We start from the raw sequence: 17,538 nt of genomic DNA, 5'->3' as shown, positions 1-17,538 counted from the left end.
CAAGTGACCATCTTGCTCAGAAGCAACAAAGCCCACATGGAAGAAGCACACCAGTTTGTGCAATCACGAGTTGTCAAAGGGATCAGGTATCAGGCATCATCAGAACAAAAAATCATATCATTGTGAATGAAGGGGGGAGTGTGGAGTTGAGACCCAAAGCCCATTTGTAGGCCACTGGACATCCACTTACAAAAGGGTCTCGGGGAGGAGATGAGCCAGATAGGGTATGATGTAGCAGTGATGAAAAATACAACTTTCCTCTAGTTTCTAAATGCTTCCTTGCCCCCCCCACTATCATGATACGAATTCTACCTTAAAAATATGGCTAGACCAGAGGATGTACACTGGTACAGATAGGAACTGGAAACACATGGAATCCAGGGCAGATGATCCCATCAGAACCAGTGGTGTGAGTGGTGATACTGGCAGGGTAGATGGAGGGTAGGTTGGAAAGTGGGAACTGATTACAAGGATCTACATGTGACCTCCTCCCTGGGGGACGGACAACAGAAAAATGGGTGAAAGAAGATGTCGGACAGGGCAAGATATGACAAAATAATAATTTATAAATTATCAAGGGTTCATGGGCGGGGAGGGGAAAAATGAGGAGCTGATGCCAGGGATTTAGGTAGAGAGCAAATGTTCTGAGACTGATGAGGGCAATGAATGTACAAATGTGCTTTGCACAATTGATGTATGGATGGATGGTGATAAGAGTTGTATGAGCTCCTAATAAAATTATATTTAAAAGGTAATTTTTTTTGGCTCAATTTAAAAATAATAACAATTTTTCTGTGTCCCTGCAGGGAGGCAGGTTGATTGGGGGCTGGGAAGATAACCCTTTCAAAGGAGAGCTACAGATTGTCCTTAGAGGAAATCATTCTACCCCAGAGTGGCCTCTACCAGAAGGACCAAATCAAGGGTCAAAGGTCTTAGGTACGTGTCACCCTTCTCCAAGTGTTGTACCAATTTTGAGAATTTGAATTATAGAAGTAAAATACTGGTTATCAGCTCAAGATGGTTTAGTATCAGAAGTTTTTACAGGTAGTGATTTCATTAAAAGAGTCTTAAAGAAAAAAAACACTAGAGTTTTAAAAAAGTAAATCGTGTGACATTACACTAGATAGTAATATTATAGAGGTGGATTTCATAAATCAAAACATATGATTCATTTTAAAGTTAGTCTATTAACACATTTCTCAGTTCATTGATTGTTTTTCTAATTTTTTCTATAATCTTTTCCCAGTATAAGTAACAACACTTTTACTATTTGAATGATTTTACCCCCAAAAAAGAATGTTCTACTTATGCTTCTATCTTTAGTATTAGTAAATAATAATGTGGGTCAATTGATGTTACCATCAGTTATTCAATCACAGTGTTCCTCAGATTGAATTTGCCAAGGGCATCGCTGAAACTCACTCAGTGGCATAGAGTCAATTCTGATTTATGATGACTGTTGAAGACAGAGGGAGACTTTCACTTTGGGGTTTCGAGGTTGTACATCTTTGTAGGAGTAAAAAGCCTCATCTGTGTCTCAAGAGGCTGTTGGTTTTGAACTGCTGACCTTGCAGTTAGCAATCCGATGCCTAGCTCATTATGCCCTAAGGGCTCCTTTACATCACTATATCATGACTCTTCCTACTAGATCTATGAAAAATAAAGGGCCAACAATGCCATAGACAAGGGGACAACTAGGGAATTAAAATCAACAACAAGGAGGACGTAGAGATACTGGTGGTGTTGGAGCAACAACATCTAAATGAGAGGAATTAGTAAAAGGCAGAAGAAGGGCGAGCATGATAGTAGGGCAGGAGGAAGGTAAAAGGAAATAGAGGAAAGATCTAGGAAACAAAGCTATGGATAGAACTATAGACATAGGTGTGCCCTTATATAAATATATCAATTAATAAAAAGAGTTGTTGGCCTATGTACATATATTTATATGGCAATACATTGAGGAAGTGGGCAGATTTTGAACCTCTGCTTAAGCCCTCCCTCAATGCAAGAACACTTTGTTCTAACAACCTGTCATTCTGTGATGATCACCCTCCCTACACAATTGCTGAAGACAAAATGGTATATAAGTAAATGTGGTGAAGAAAGCTGATGGTGTCTGGCTATCAAAAGATATAGCATCTGGTGTCTTAAAGGTTGAAGTTAATTAAACAGCCATCTAGCAGAGAAGCAACAGGCCTTATGGAGGAAGCACACCAGCCTATGCAATTATGTTGACGGAATCAGGTAACAGGCACCACAAGACCCCAAACAGAAAAAAACCCAAACATATTGAGAACGAGGGGGGTTGGAGCAGAGATCCTAAACCCAACTCTTGGCAATAGGATATCCCCACACAGAAGAGTCATAGGGAAGGGATGAGTAAACCAGGATGCAGTATAACACCGATGAAACACAGTATTCCTCTGGTTCTTTGAGGCTTCCTCACCCCCACTATCATGACCCAAGTCGGCCTTTCAGTTCTGGCTAGACTGGAGCATGTACACTGGTACAGGTAAGAGCTCACAACACAAAGAATCCAAGTCAGATAAACTCCTCAGGAACCGAATTGGGAGTAGCGATACCAAGAGGGTAGGGAGAAGGTGGGGGCAGCAGGGGTGGAAGTGTTCCAGGATTCCCATTCTTCTCAAAGTTATCCATTGTTTATTATTATGGCCCACACTGTCTACGGTCTTTGTATCATCAATAAAACTCCAGTAAATACTTTCTGGTATTCTCTGCTTTCAGTCAAGATCCATCTGACATCAGCAATGATGTTCCTTATTCCACATCCTCCTGAATCAGGCCTGAAGCTCTGGCAGGTTCCTGTCAACGTACTGCTGTAATTTGTACATTGGATGATCTTAAGCAATATGTTACTTGTGTGCAATATCAATGATATTATTCTGTAGTTTGAGCATTCTGTTGAGTCACGCTTTATTGGAATGGGTACAAATATGGAACTCTTCCCATCAGTTGGCCAAATAGCTGTCTTCCACATGTCCTGGCCTAAATAAGTCAGTGCTTTCAGTGCATCTTCAGCTTCCTGAAATATTTCAATGTGTATTCCGTCAATTCCTGGAGCCTTGTTTTTAGTTAATACATTCAATGCAGCCTCAACTTCTTCCTTCTGCACCATTGGTTCTTGCTCATATGCTGCCTCTTAAATGGTGGGATGTTGATCGGTTCTTTTGGCTACCGTGATTCTTGGTATTATTTCCATCTTCTTTTGATGCTTTCTGCATCATTCAATATTTTCCCCATAGAATCTATTAATATTGCAACTTAAGCCTTGAATTTATTGTGAGTTCCTTGAATTTCAGATAGACTGGGTGCTTCCATTTTGGTTTCCAAACTCTAGATTTTTGCACATTTCATTGTAATATTTGCCTTTGTCTTCTCTAGCTGCCTCTTGAAAACTTCTATTCATTTCTTTGATTTCATCTTTTCTTACATTTGCTTTAGCTATTCGATGATTCAGAGCAAGTTTCAAAGTCTCTTCTGCCCTCCACTTTGATCTTTTCTTCCTCTCCGTCTTTACAATGACCTTTGCTTTCTTCATGACAGATAGCCTTGATGTTGATGTCCTTCCACCATTTATAAGGATTTCTGTTATTAGTTTTCAATGTGTCAGATTTGTCCTTGAGATGTTCTTGAAATTCAGGTGGGATAGACTCAAGTTCATACTTTGGCTCTCATGGACTTGCTTTCATTTTCTTCAGCTTCACTTTGAACTCACATATGGTCTGTTCCTCTTTGCTCCACAGTCAGCTTCGACCTGGTTTTAGCTGTTGATATTGAGCTTCTCCATCATCTCTTCCCAAAGATGTAGTCAAGTTGATTTCTGTGTAATCCATCTGGACAAGCCCATGTGTGTAGTTGCCTTTTGTGTTGTTTAAAAAAGGTACTTGCTATGAACAAGTCATTGGTCTTGCAAAATTCTATCATGAAATCTCCAGCTTCGTTCATATCACCAACTCCATATTTTCCTACCACTCTTCCTTCCTCTTTGTTTCCAACTTGTACATTCCAATCACTAATAAATTAAAATGTATCTTGACCGTAAGTTTGTCTAATTTCCAAGTGAAGTCATTTGTAGAATTCTTCAATTTCTTCATCACTAGCTTTTGTGGTGGGTGCATAAATTTGAATAATAATTGTATTACTAGACAATTGCTTGTATGAACACTAAAACCGAATGCAGTGCTGTCACTTCTGACCCACAAGGACAGAGGCGATTGCTAAGGGTGGGCATCTGTAGCTCTCGCCCGCCACACTTCTCCTGAGGACCAGCTGGTGGCTTCAAATTGCTGAACTTTTAGTTCGTAGCCAATCTGGTAACTACTGCACAATCAGTGATCCTTTAACTAAGATTATTGTGTATTTATTTAGAAGACATGCACATGTGGGCTGCACTTGCTCCCCCAAGCAATATCTAAAACTGTGCCACAATTAATGAGGAAATACACACGTACACATATGTGCTTTTATGTGTGTTCCCTCACCAAAAGTCATTTCAAATGATACAGAACAATGTCAGGGAAAAATATGCACAATTCCAATCCCAACTCCTCACTGCTGAGACTCATGCGCTACAAACTGCTGTGTCACAATGTTTGTTTGGAAACATAATTGATGAACTAAATTATTGATATGGTTCTTTTCTCATCTTTCATATCAATAACAAAGAAAAAACATCATTTTATAATATACTCTTCCACTGTATGAATATGCTATCATTTACTCCATATTTTCCTCATTGATGGACATTTGGGTTTATTTTGGTTTTTGCCCTCTTGGAACATAGCAGTGGTAAACATCCTCACTTGTGTGTCCTTGGGCGCTGGCTTTGACCTCTGTGGACTGGATTCCTAGAAATGGGATTTATGCCGTCCATGAGCAGATAGCCCCAATTCATGGCATTCATCGAAAAATGTTCAATTGCTAATTAAAATGTATCAATGAACAGATTCATACTCAGATCTAACCCCTTAGTGCATGATGGATAAATAGGAGTGTGTTTTTCTCATCAGGGGTATTTGGTGAGCTGGATCTTCATGGATTCCCACGTTCAATATATAAAACTAAACTCTCAGAAACTGCAGAGGCGGGTTCCAGAGTCCTGTCCCTGATGGAGAGTGTGGATTGGCAGGTAAAGGATTATGGTCGAAAGTACAGGTGTAATCAGTCCGCTTAAAAAGATGGTGTTTCTTTTCCAAGGGCCTCCACCCAACTGAGAAATGAATTTTACCATCAGTTTACACTCAACCAACTGCCCTGATTTCAGGTATTTCAAAACCTGTGTCTCTAATATCTGTCAGCATATATGAGGATCATTATGTTTATACTAGTCATGAGAGACAATATGAAAGTTTAAGGTGAAATGTTTTCTTTGAAAATTCTTATAAAACAAATAATAAGAATGTATTTTATTGTTATCTCAGGTACCTCTTTGTTTTTACTTTGCGAAAATACCTATTTAGAATACAAATAGTGGCAATTTCCACCTATATTTCACTCATAAACGTATGCTAGTCTGGGATTGCACATGTTTTACCAATATGCACTTTCATACTCAAGGACCAAGGAAGCAGACTCATTTAATTTCTAATTGCTCAGCTCACAGTTTCTTCAGAGAGTTTTCCGTTCCTAGAACTAAGCCTTAAACTGAACAAATCATTAAAACGTATGCGTTTGCTCTCTTAATGTGGTTGGAAATTGTTAAACAGGAGACTTTATTGGACTGTGTTGCGATCTGTTTTTAATATATTCCTACTTATTTGTGATAGCTCAAGTATGATTATTTTTAGGAGGGCAATTAAAGGATTCCAGTATCCCTATTACTTATCCAATTAATATTTTCTAAATGCCTCCTGCTGACCAGAGAGGCTGGCTGAATGAATATATGTCTGTACAGAGGGTTTGTGCGTACGATGAAAGAGACAAAACCACCAGCTTGATGGGAACTGCCGTGGTGGGAGCGGCAGATAACGCTAATACGATGGCCAGAGAAGCCTGTCTTTAAGGTGACATTTACACAGAGACATGGATGACAGAAAGGAGCTTAATATGCCAAGATTAGATCCTAGGTCTTCGCCCTGGCCTTTAACATATCTCTGTTTTTCTTTCCTTCCAGAAATACCAAGTGATGAGTTCATTAGGTGAAGGAAATTGGGACAATTTTTTTCAAGTTTTAAAAATGTGTCCTGACAAATCTTTCATACATATATGAATATATCTGTTTTGATGAGTTCTTTATATATATTGCAATAATTATTTCAAATGCAAGAATAAAATTTTTTTAATGAAACTACAATTCAAAATGTTTCATTATTAATAGCAATCACAAGTATATTTCATTTTAGAGACGTGAAAGCACAGTTTACTCTTTTTTGACAATACCATGACTGCCTGCTGAGATATAAATTAAAGAAACTTATGCAATGGTTTTTACTGGGTGATAGATACCCATTTAAACTGCTGTTCTTGAATTTTTCTAAGGAGGGTGAAGAGATTGTGATAACAACCACAAGCTATGACTGCCAGCAGACAGAAACCAGAAGCATTATAAAAATCCTGCATGACCACAAAATTCTCATACTCAATGATACCCTTTCTTATACTCATCTAGGTGAGTGGCTGTTCTCTATCAAGTATGTTCATAATTAAAATGTCTTGAAATGCTCACATTTGCTCCTTATTTAAAATTACCTGATAAAACATCTCACACTTATATTTCAGAAGAACATTACACTCAGGTTGGCACCAGTATCCAAGCACCACTATAGTGTCTGCTGACTTCCAACAGTCCTGACCATATGTATTTATTCACTCAGCAAATTTTGAATTGCTATAGCATGCCAGAGAGGAGGAACAAAGCTAACATGGTTCTTGGTTTGCTGGTCATCTCTGGGACAGCATCATAAATATCTGTATAGCTGATGGTCTTTTACAATGAACTGTGATCTTCTCAAGTGCAGAGACATGCTCCAATTGCATCCTAAATATTTAATAAATATTGATTGGCTTACTTTACCCTTGCTTTTTATTTACCAAGGTGACAACTAGAAGGTGAAGAGCTAACTTTTTAATTAGAATTTTAAATGGTCACTTTAAAATATATATAATTAATTGTATTATTGTGATTTTCCTTGATGATGATGATGATTCAAGTAAAATGTAGTCATGATTGTGCTAAATAAAAGGCTTAAATATGTATATTTATCTCCAAACTGTTTTAGAAATTGGAAAACGGGGATATACATTTATTGGACTCCCTTCCTTTCAAATTTCACAGTGTAAAGAGATCAATATTTTTGAGTTTTAAAAAAATCAATATTTCTTAATTTAGCAGGATGATTATTTTCCTTTTAGTTTTCAAAATTATATACACTGCTCTTTAAGAAGTCTTCAGTTTTGTGTGTAGTTTCATCGCCTTCCATCTTGTTTAGCTGGTTTCATGAGGCAGAACCTAAGAAATCCTCTGTGACTGAGGAACGTGTCCTACAGAAACACACTAGGGAAACAGTGCTCACGGCCATCTTGCTGCAAGTGTATTCACAGACAGGTGCACCTGCCTTAGGGTGACTGGCAAAAGAGGGAGGTTGGTAACGATAAAAAAGGAAATGCATAGGCACCCCCTCCAAGACTACCCTGCTGCATTCACTGAGGTAAGACTGGGCACTCTCTTTTTAAAGCAAATGTCTAGGTTATTCCATGCACTCTGAAATTTGAAAACCATTGATCTAAGAACATCACTGTCCTAATTGGTTTCATTGACACATTCCGCAATTGTAACTGCCTTTAGGCAAGCTGCCGGGAAATAGTATAACCTTAATTTTCAAATGGAGAAAGAATAATCAGAATCATTTGAAGATTGTTTTCTAGGGGAGCGGTTACTTCAAGGTGGATCTTGACATTTTGTTTTTGAGGATGAATACAATATCACTACATTCATTTATTCATTTATTTATTTATTGTAGTTAGTCTACACTTATTTAATCTTCCTTTCTCAATTGTGTTGGTTTCTTTAACAATCATTTCGTTGGGGGTTCGTACAACTCTTATCACCATCCATCCATCCATTGTGTGAAGCACATTTGTACATCTGTTGCCATCATCATTCTCAAAACATTTGCCTTCTACTTGAGTCCTTGGTTTCAGCTCATCATTTTCCCCCTCCTTCCCCTCCCATCCCTCATGAACCCTTGATAATTCATAAATTATTAGAATCTCATTTTTAACATAGGTGGAGAGCCTTACCAGAACCTTGCTTTCTCCTCGTGGACCAGATAACCCTCATCCGAAGTTCAGGAAATAGGAATAGTCAAGAATGTAACTGATGCTCAGGAGAACTGAGCTGTAAGGTGGTGTCCTTAACTGGGAATATTTGAGGAGTGAGGGGCAACTTTTAAAATCATTATTTTGATGGAAGCCCATGTGTCTATGTTTCCATAGTACCTGTTTTTAAAATTAAAACAATAAGACTAGTTTAATTGTAAGGAGCAACAAAGCCCACATGGAAGAAGCACACCAGCCTATGTGATCACAAAGTGTCGAAGGAATCAGGTATCAGGCATCATCAGAACAAAAAATCATATCATTGTGAAAGAGGAGGGGAGTGTGGAGTAGAGACCCAAAGTCCATTTGTAGGCCACTGGACATCCCCTTACAGAAGGGTCTCAGGGAGGAGAGAGTCAGTCAGTGTGTGATGTAGCAGCAATGAAACATACACCTTTCCTCTAGTTCCTCAAGCTATGACAAAATAATAATTTATAAATTATCCAGGGTTCATGGGGGGGAGGGGAAAATGAGGAGCTGATGCCAGGGGCTTAAGTGGAGAGCAAATCTTTTGAGAATGATAAGGGCAATGAATGTTCAAATGTGCTTTATACAATTGACGTATGTATGGATTGTGATAAGAGCTGTATGAGCCCCTAATAAAATGATTTTAAAAAGAAGAGTTTAATTGAAGAGGAAAATTCTTTTTTGAAGTTTCTCATTATAGAATCTTTCACTTAAGGTACTAATCATTTCTCTCTGCTTCAAATTCACCCTTACATTTTTGTAAGGCTTGTAGAAATGTAGTAATTAATTTATGTTATATTCGACAAATCCCTTAATATGTAAATACACATATTGTGTCTGACACACTAGTACATATTTATAAAGTGTGTGGTTGATAAAAAAATATGCTATAGGGAAAATGAAGCCAAGCCAGCTTTGAGAGAGAAAATCACCAGTGAGTTACTAATTCCCCAAATGACCTTGGGCTACTTCTTTCGCTTCTCCCCACATCTCCTTATCTCTTTAGATTACAATAAACATCTCAACATCTCTTTAGATTACAATAAACATCTCAACATCTCTTTAGATTACAATAAACATCTCAACATCTCTTTAGATTACAATAAACATCTCAACATCTCTTTAGATTACAATAAACATCTCAACATCTCTTTAGATTACAATAAACATCTCAATTTACCATGAAACAGTGTTTCCTGGTATAATTGGCAGTGGTTGAAGACCGCCTTCAAAGTCTGCGAAGCAATAATTCCATAATGACTGATTATATAATATTCACCTTGGTATACATAACAGATATATGGTTTCTGTTATATTTAAGTTTTGAAATTAAAAGGTATCATACCTTCAAGTCTGACATCTACCTGTGTTTAAACGTGCAAATCTAATCAATTCATGCATTTGTGTTAACTTTTGGACTAATACATCATTCTTTAGCCAGTGAAATCATAAGCCAAGGTAAAGGCAAAGAAGTCATAGAATCTAGTAATGATCGGGGTTTCTCAGCACTGGTAATAATTTAGTTGACTTTCTGTTGCAGCCGCAGAATACCAGCTCCCGGGCACAGGTCTGAGCTACACGCTGGCAGCTGATGTTGGGATACTGAGTCGAAACATCAAACTCGTGGGTGCAGATTACCCAGGGTGGGCCAAGGAATCTTTTGGTGCACGAGTCCTGGTCAGCTCATTTACAGAAAACATGGTGACATTTAGAGGTTTGGTCCAACACTTTATTTTTTCTAAATGAAATATTATATGATCACTTCTAATTTTCATAATTCGTCAATAATTCTCCACTTTTGTATGGGGCCACATGGAAAAACAGGCGTGAGAAGAATTAAGTAGCCCAGGCTTGATCTTCCAATCAGATTTCCTAATGTGATCAGGAGTTATTTTATCTTCATAAACCACAAAAATTACTGACAAGTCACTTTTGATAACTGCTTAGACTAGCCTCATACTTAGCAAATATACAAATATCATGTGATAAGAAGTACAACAGATTATCTCCTTGTTCTATTTCATTTTAAAGAAAGCATCAATGTGTACCCCCCCAAAGAGGAAAGAGCTGAATTAATCCTAATGTGCTCATTGCCAGGTTGTAGTCATGAACTTTAGCTAATCTTATTTCTCATTCCTTTTCCCTCTTTTCTAACCCTGTATTATTTTGAAACCATCATCTCATCTACAGAGAGTTCAGGAAGTAGCTCAAATGGTGGCACAGGCTTTCTACTCGCCTAAAGATGTAGCGTCCCGGAAACCCACGGGGGCAGTTCTACTCTGTCCTATAGTGTTGCTATGAGTCGGAATTGACTCATGGTGTTGAGTAATCTGTAATACAAATATCAGACCTATTAAAATGGTAGTAGTAGTTACTCATCAAATGTTTATACCATGTACCAGCTGGTTCTTTCCCTTCTTCCTTTTTATTATTCCTTCCCCTTCTTCTGTTAAAATCAGAATCTAAAAAAAAATCCATGTTGTCATTCATTCTGAATTTTAAGTCCCTTTGATTCATTTCTCTTTCCTTGAAATTTGCTTATAAAAGTAGCTGGGTCACCTACCCAATAGAGGTTCAAACAGTCTGGAAGTTCCCGGGTGCCTCCCTGGAACTGAATTGCTCTTCTTGCCCTTGTATTTCCATTGTATGAAGAGGTAAGAACTAGAAACTTGATCAGATTCTGGGCCACTTTTTAGGAAGTGTTCTTTAAAGGTGGTGTGTGTTTTCCATTTCTCGCTGGGTCAAATAGCTGCTAATGATCACTATGAGAACCCATTAAAGCACTGGTTTTAAAATGGTAAAATTCGAATTCCACCATTCCTTTATAAGCTGGAATGCTTCCATCAAAAGAAGTTTCCCCCTTCTTGTACGTAATAAACCCCCTCCATTCCCTTCCACTAGATATCACTTTTTAAAGCAAGAAATAGCCTCGACTGCCTGATATTAGTGCTTTCCTGTCTAGAAGGTCAGAGAACAGTCTGTAACTCAGAGGATGCTTTAGGAGAACAAAACACCCCTTCACTCGTTGCCTCTTAAGCACTTGGCACAGAGTGCTCCCTCCTGGATCGCTATGACTGAAATTACTTGCCTATGACACTGCCTCTTCCTACATTGATAGCACTTATAACAAGCTGGCCAGAAACTATTTTCCACGGTACTGTCTGAAAGCAAAGAGATGAAGGTATTGCCCTAAAGCTTGTCTACATCAGAACCGACGTGTTGGAGCAAGTCCACCCGTGCCTTGAATTCTCAAAGGGGGCCCTGTCGCCCCAATGTGGTGAGAATTTGGTCCTGGGAAGACAGCAATTTGATATATTACCATGGTTTTTTACCTTGCAAAAGGCCACCATACATTTAAAAGTATTCAGTGTGTTTGTGGCATTAAGATGTCATAGAAAGAGGTGGAGGAGTTAGGAGAAAAAAGTCTAAAATGACACATAAGTAGGTCAATGAAAAAAAGTTGAGAAACACTTTCTTATTGGGATTAAAGAAACAAAGGGAAACAAAACCAATATGATTTCCATGAAATTTTAATGCAATTTTGAGTACATTTAAAAATATATGTATTGCTTAAAAAACGATGTATTTGTTTTATTAAAAATTTTTATTTCATTTCCCCCCACCTTTAGGAAAAGCAAGAATAAGTAATGTTGAATTTTATCACAGTGGTCAAGAAGGCTACCGGGATAGCACTGATCCAAGATACGCCGTAACATTTCTTAACCTTGGACAGGTTTGTGCTTCATTAGTTCAAATTGAGTGTTTTATGTCTATTTTCTCTTTCACTAACTCTACCAACTAACCAGTTGATGGGAAGAAATCCATATTTGTGCTCATTACAGAGAACATGGCCTCAAGAGACTGTCCAAACTATCGAAAAATATCATTGATACCACACACAAATAAATTGTGTTAAAGACCATCCAACCATGATTCTAGTAGTACACCGACAAAGAACTGCCAGAGCTGTGGGCCTGATTCAGAAGAGAGCAAGGAACAAGGGATATCATTGCTGATATTAGCTAGATCTTGTTTCAAAGCAAAGGATTCTAGAAAGATACTCGTGTTTTGTTGACTGCGCCAAGGCATTCAACTCCATGGACCATAATAAGCTATGGATAACCTTGAGAAGAATGGAAATTCCAGAACATCTGATTGTGCTTATGTGGAACTTGTACATGAAGCAAGAGGCAGTTTCGTGAACAACACGAAGGAATACATCATGGTTTAAAAATCGGAAAGGTATGCGACACCGTACTTTTCACCGTACTTTTCATTCTGTGTGCTCACCGTACTTTTCACCGTACTTTTCATTCTGTGTGCTCAGCAAATAATCAGAGAAGCTGGATTACATGAAAAGGAATGCGGCATCAAGACTGGAGGCAGGCTCATTGACAAGCTGTGATATGCAGGACACACAACCTTGCTTGCTGAAAGTGAGGAGGACTTGAAGCACCTGCTGGTGAAGATGAAGAATTGCATCACAAGGGTGGGACCCGGAGAGGGAGATAAAAAGAGGAGCTGATACCAAGGGTTTGAATCGAATGTAAATGTTTAGAAAATAATGATGGCAATATATGTCCAAATATGTTTGATACAATTGATGTATGGATTGTTATAAGAGCTTTAAGAGTCCCCAATAAAATGATCTTTAAAAAAAGAATTGCAGCATTCAGTATGAATTGTGAATCAATGTAAAGAGTGACTCAGTTCCTCACAACTGGACCAATAGGTGATATCATGATAAATGGAGAAAGGGTTGAATTTGACAAGTATTTTGTCTTGCTTTCACCATAATCAGTGCTCACGAAGCAGCAGTCCGGAGCTCAAAAGACATCACATGAGATAAATCTGCTGCGCAAGACCTTTAGCACATTGACAAACAAAGATGTTACTTTGAGGACAAAGACGTGCCTGACCCAAACCATGGTATTTTGTATTGTCTCATATGCATGTGAAAGTTGAACATGGAATAAAGAAGACTGAAGAAAAATGATGCATTTGAATTTTGGTGCTGGGGAAGAATATTGGAAGTACCAGGCACTGCTCAAAGGACCACCTCATTGGTCTTGGAAGAAGTATGGCCGGAGTGCTCATTAGAGGCAAGAAATGGTGAGACTTCGTGTGCTCTACTTAGGAAGTATTGTCAGGAGCAGCCAGTCCCTGGAGAAGGACATCATGCCTGGGAAAGTGGAGGGGCAGAGGCAAAGAGAAAGGCCCTCAACCCGATGGATTGACACATGCCTATGACTAGGGATCAGCCATCGAAACAACCGCGAGGATGACACAGCCAGGCAATGTTTCAATCTTTTGTGCATAGAATCACTGTGGGTCTGAGCTACCTTGATAGGGCCCAACAACAGCACTACAGAACCATATCTAAAAATTATTTTTTTAAAACCCCATAATCTAATACAATGAAATGTTCTGGGATGTTTTTCTTAATCATCTTTTTTACTTACAGCAGCAGTTGATTCCACCCATGTTTTGCATATATTTAAGTTTAGTGAAAGAGCCATGGAAAGGTAGCACAGCTGAAACTGTAAATGCATAAAATGTGCATTCATGTTATTTTTATGTTATCTAAAGTAAATATGCGTTGGCTTTATTTCATCATAACTTCAAGGCATATGGACATTTCCCTGTAGAAAAGACCCACTGGGAAAACATCTCCCATAACGGAAAGTAAATTGAGCATTTGTCAAGGGTTTTCCTAAACGGGATCCTATTTCAAATGGTTTCCTTCCATTGTGTGTTGCTTTTCCATTCCTCATTGAGGCCCCTTGTTTTGTAGATCGAAGAACGGGGCTCATCTTATGTCCGAGGCTGCGCTTTCCACCATGGCTTTTCTCCAGCAATTGGTGTGTTTGGGACCGATGGACTGGACCTGGATGATAACATCATTTACTTTACAGTAGGGGAAGGTAACGTGATCTCATCTGCAAAACTTGTGAACAATTGATCTTTCTGAAAGGATAGCCATGTTCTAGATCGGCACTAAAATAAACCCAAGCAGCTTAATACCACTGAATCAATGCTTACGCATTGGGTCACTATAGGTCAGCATAGAGCTGCCCCATTGGGTTTCTGAGGCTGTGAATCTTTATGGGAGCAAAAAGCCTCATCTTTCTCCTGCAGAGCTGCTGGTGGTTTTGAACTACAGACCTGGCAGTTCCAGTCCAACACATAACCCACTGCTCTATCAAGGCGTCTTACATCTGCACTAACATAGTAATTAGTTAGTCACAAAGACTGTTGAGCTCTGGACATGTGGTTCCTGTGACTGAGGGACTGAGTTATTTTAGTTGTACTAAATTTAATTTGTATTTAATTCTAATTTAAATAGCTGCATGTGGCTATTGTTAAGTACCCCTGGTGGTACAGTAGTTAAAGTATTTGTCTGCGAAACCACCAGCCACTCTACAGGAGAAAGATGCATCAGTCTGCTTCTGTAAAGGTTTACAGCTTTGGAAACCCCACAGAGCAGCTCCACTCTCTCCTGGAGGCTGGAGATGAGTCAGAATCTGCATGTTGGCAAGGAGCTTGGCCTCAAGGACCCTACTGAAGGATGCAGCCCTCAACTACGGAAGAATTATAATCATATTCTAAATCCTTGTGAGTCATCTAGTCATCAATAGTTTAAAGTATTGTTATTTTAAAAAAATACTCTCCACATGTTTATAGAAAGATTATTCACACATAAAGGTTATTGTCTTCTAGAGATTATATTCAACTTTAGACATTTTGAATATTTTGAAAGTTGATTTCATGTCCATAAAAATCACACGTGTATGTTGAGATCTGAAGTGAAGCTCATGAACCCACATATTTTACAAGCACCCCAGGAGATCCTGATGCAGATAGTCTATTAAAGAGATAGCATTTCATGATCATAGGTCCTAGACATAACTCAAAGGGGCTTGTTTGGCAAGTAAATGTAACAAAATAATTTCACAGAAAAATTAGACATTCTTCCAGCACCTGTGACAATTTGCATTTGGATTTGGGGCTCTCTCTCCCTCTTTCCTTCCTCCTTTCTTCTGAGCAGGAATAAGAATATGGGGGGATGCCAACAGAGTCCGAGGAAATTTGGTTTCACTTTCGGTTTGGCCAGGAACCTATCAGAAGAGAAAAGATTTGAGTTCCACTCTCTGGCATGCTGCGATTGAGGTAATGCAAACAAGTTAATAACTCTCGCTCACGTTGACCCCATGTGACAAAGTACACCTGCTTTCATGGTTTTCCTGGAGCCCAGGAGGTCAACAGGTCAAAACGACCAGCTTTCTGCAAGAGAAAGATGAGTTCTTCTACTCCCACAAAAAGTTACTCTCAGGACAATGGACAGTGTAAGATACGAAATAACAATATATAATTGATCAAGGATTCACAAGCACGGGAGGGTAGGAGAGGGAGGGGGAAAAGAGGAGCTTATACCAAGGGCTCAAGTAGAAAATGTTTTGGAAATGATGATGGCAACCTCTGGACAAATATGCTTGAAACCATTGATGTATGGGATGCTATAAGGGTCCCCAGTAAAATGATTTAAAGAAAAGTTAGTCTCAGTAACTGGATTAATGATTTCCCAGGACAAGGGAGTTTGAGGGAAAATGGGGAGCTAATAACAAGGAGTTCAAGAAAGAAGAAATGTTCTAAAATTGGCTATGGTAATGATTGGTGATGAGTCTTTTTTATTGAACTATTGAATTTTATGATATGTGGATTATGCCCCAATTAAACGGTTAAAAAAAACAAAAGTTACAGGGGCAGTTCTACTCTGTCCTGCAGGGTCGCTTTGAGTTGGAATCCACTCAGTGGCAGTGAGTTGAGAATTTTCATGGAAGCAAATCACCCAGTCGATGTGGGTTTTAACTTCCTTCCTTTCAGTTAACAATTAAGCGCTTACCTGCATATTTTCGGGCAAATAATTCATGCACTATACTTTTTCTTTAATCTGTGAAACCCTCTCATACCCAGTGGCTATAACAATAGACTCAGACATACGCACAATGGTGAGGAGGGCGCACGACAGTGCAGTGTTTTGTCACGTTGTACAAAAGGGCCGGAACCAATTTGATGGCACCTAACAACAACAACAACAACATATACACGTAGATGATACACACGTGTGCGCCTTATTGATGTGGGCATATGATATGCTGTAAAATATTGTACCTCCTGTTGGGTTTCTTTCTGCTGATGTCCGTTTGTTTAAAGCACCTTTTATCCATGATTCTTCAAAATGTATCACTGAGAGTCCTGATTTCAGATTCTCTCTGCTATTACGTTACTGAGTGCCTTGAACATACTGCTTTTAATTCTCTGGATTTGGTTTCCATCCTCAGATGAACAATTGGAATGATTTGAGGGGGATTTTAAACATCCATGGGTAGATGGAATTCAAATACAATGGAATCTCGAAAGTCCCTCTCTTGTCTAAAATTGTTATGATTCTACATAAAGCTTATTCACACTTACCTGATTGGATCCTTCTTGGTTTCCATGAAGTTTCTTCATTTGCTGTAAGATAAGATGACTAGCAAGAAAATAGAAAGTACCAAGAAAGAATTTGGCGGAGAAAGGTGTCAGCTTCCTCTTGCTTTTTAATACTTACCTCTGCATAAGAAAGTGGGATACTTGAAACGGAATTTTTTGAAAGTGGGATACAGGTGGAGTTTTGTTTTGTGCAGTTAATTAGGGATCCCCGGTGTCACTGTGGGTTATGCATTGGGCTGCTAACCCAAGGGTGCAGTTCAGACCCACCAGCTGCTCCACAGGAGCGAGGCTCTCTGCTTCCATGAAGATGCAGTCTCAAAAACCCCGTACTGGGTTGCTATTAGTCAGGATGTTAACTTGGAGTCATTCATAACTACCTTAAACCAACACCTGAATATCTGAGGTGCAGTACGTACCTCTGTATTAAAAAGAAGTCCTTTTCCCATCTTTTTACAGATGTTAAAACTCAATCAGTTGTCAATTTTCGTTTTTAAAAATTAACTATAGGCTTGTACATTTAAGAATTTCATTAACTCTATTCTTATCATGATGTTAAAGGATGAGGTTATTTAGTATGTTCTCAGTGATTGAGACTTCTGACCATTTTGCTGATGTCATTGGCAAGAAGGGACACGTATTTTCCTTCCTAACACTGTGGCTTAGCACGCATGCTCACCTAGGTTTTTCATGGTAGTAGATTTTGCTTAAACGAATGGATGATTCCATCAAAGTAGAAGGGCA

The 17,538-nt window shown here is 38.7% G+C and overlaps 1 protein-coding gene across 1 annotated transcript in view; it reads left to right on the top strand.

Annotated features, from left to right (window-relative positions):
- The window catches only part of PKHD1L1 (PKHD1 like 1), a 182,927-nt gene that overhangs the window by 128,517 nt on the left and 36,872 nt on the right, over positions 1 to 17,538 (top strand). Inside the window, exons 56-62 of the mRNA XM_075550546.1 lie at positions 807 to 936; positions 5,031 to 5,149; positions 6,499 to 6,628; positions 9,845 to 10,018; positions 11,934 to 12,037; positions 14,099 to 14,228; positions 15,353 to 15,474. Coding sequence (XP_075406661.1) covers positions 807 to 936; positions 5,031 to 5,149; positions 6,499 to 6,628; positions 9,845 to 10,018; positions 11,934 to 12,037; positions 14,099 to 14,228; positions 15,353 to 15,474 — 909 coding nt within the window. The remainder of the gene's footprint in view (positions 1 to 806; positions 937 to 5,030; positions 5,150 to 6,498; positions 6,629 to 9,844; positions 10,019 to 11,933; positions 12,038 to 14,098; positions 14,229 to 15,352; positions 15,475 to 17,538) is intronic.

This window comes from Tenrec ecaudatus, chromosome 5, assembly GCF_050624435.1.
Source record: "Tenrec ecaudatus isolate mTenEca1 chromosome 5, mTenEca1.hap1, whole genome shotgun sequence".
NCBI classification, from domain to species: Eukaryota; Metazoa; Chordata; class Mammalia; order Afrosoricida; family Tenrecidae; genus Tenrec; species Tenrec ecaudatus.
The sequence above is the reverse complement of the archived record's forward strand: the minus strand, read 5'-3'. Positions and strand labels throughout refer to the sequence as shown.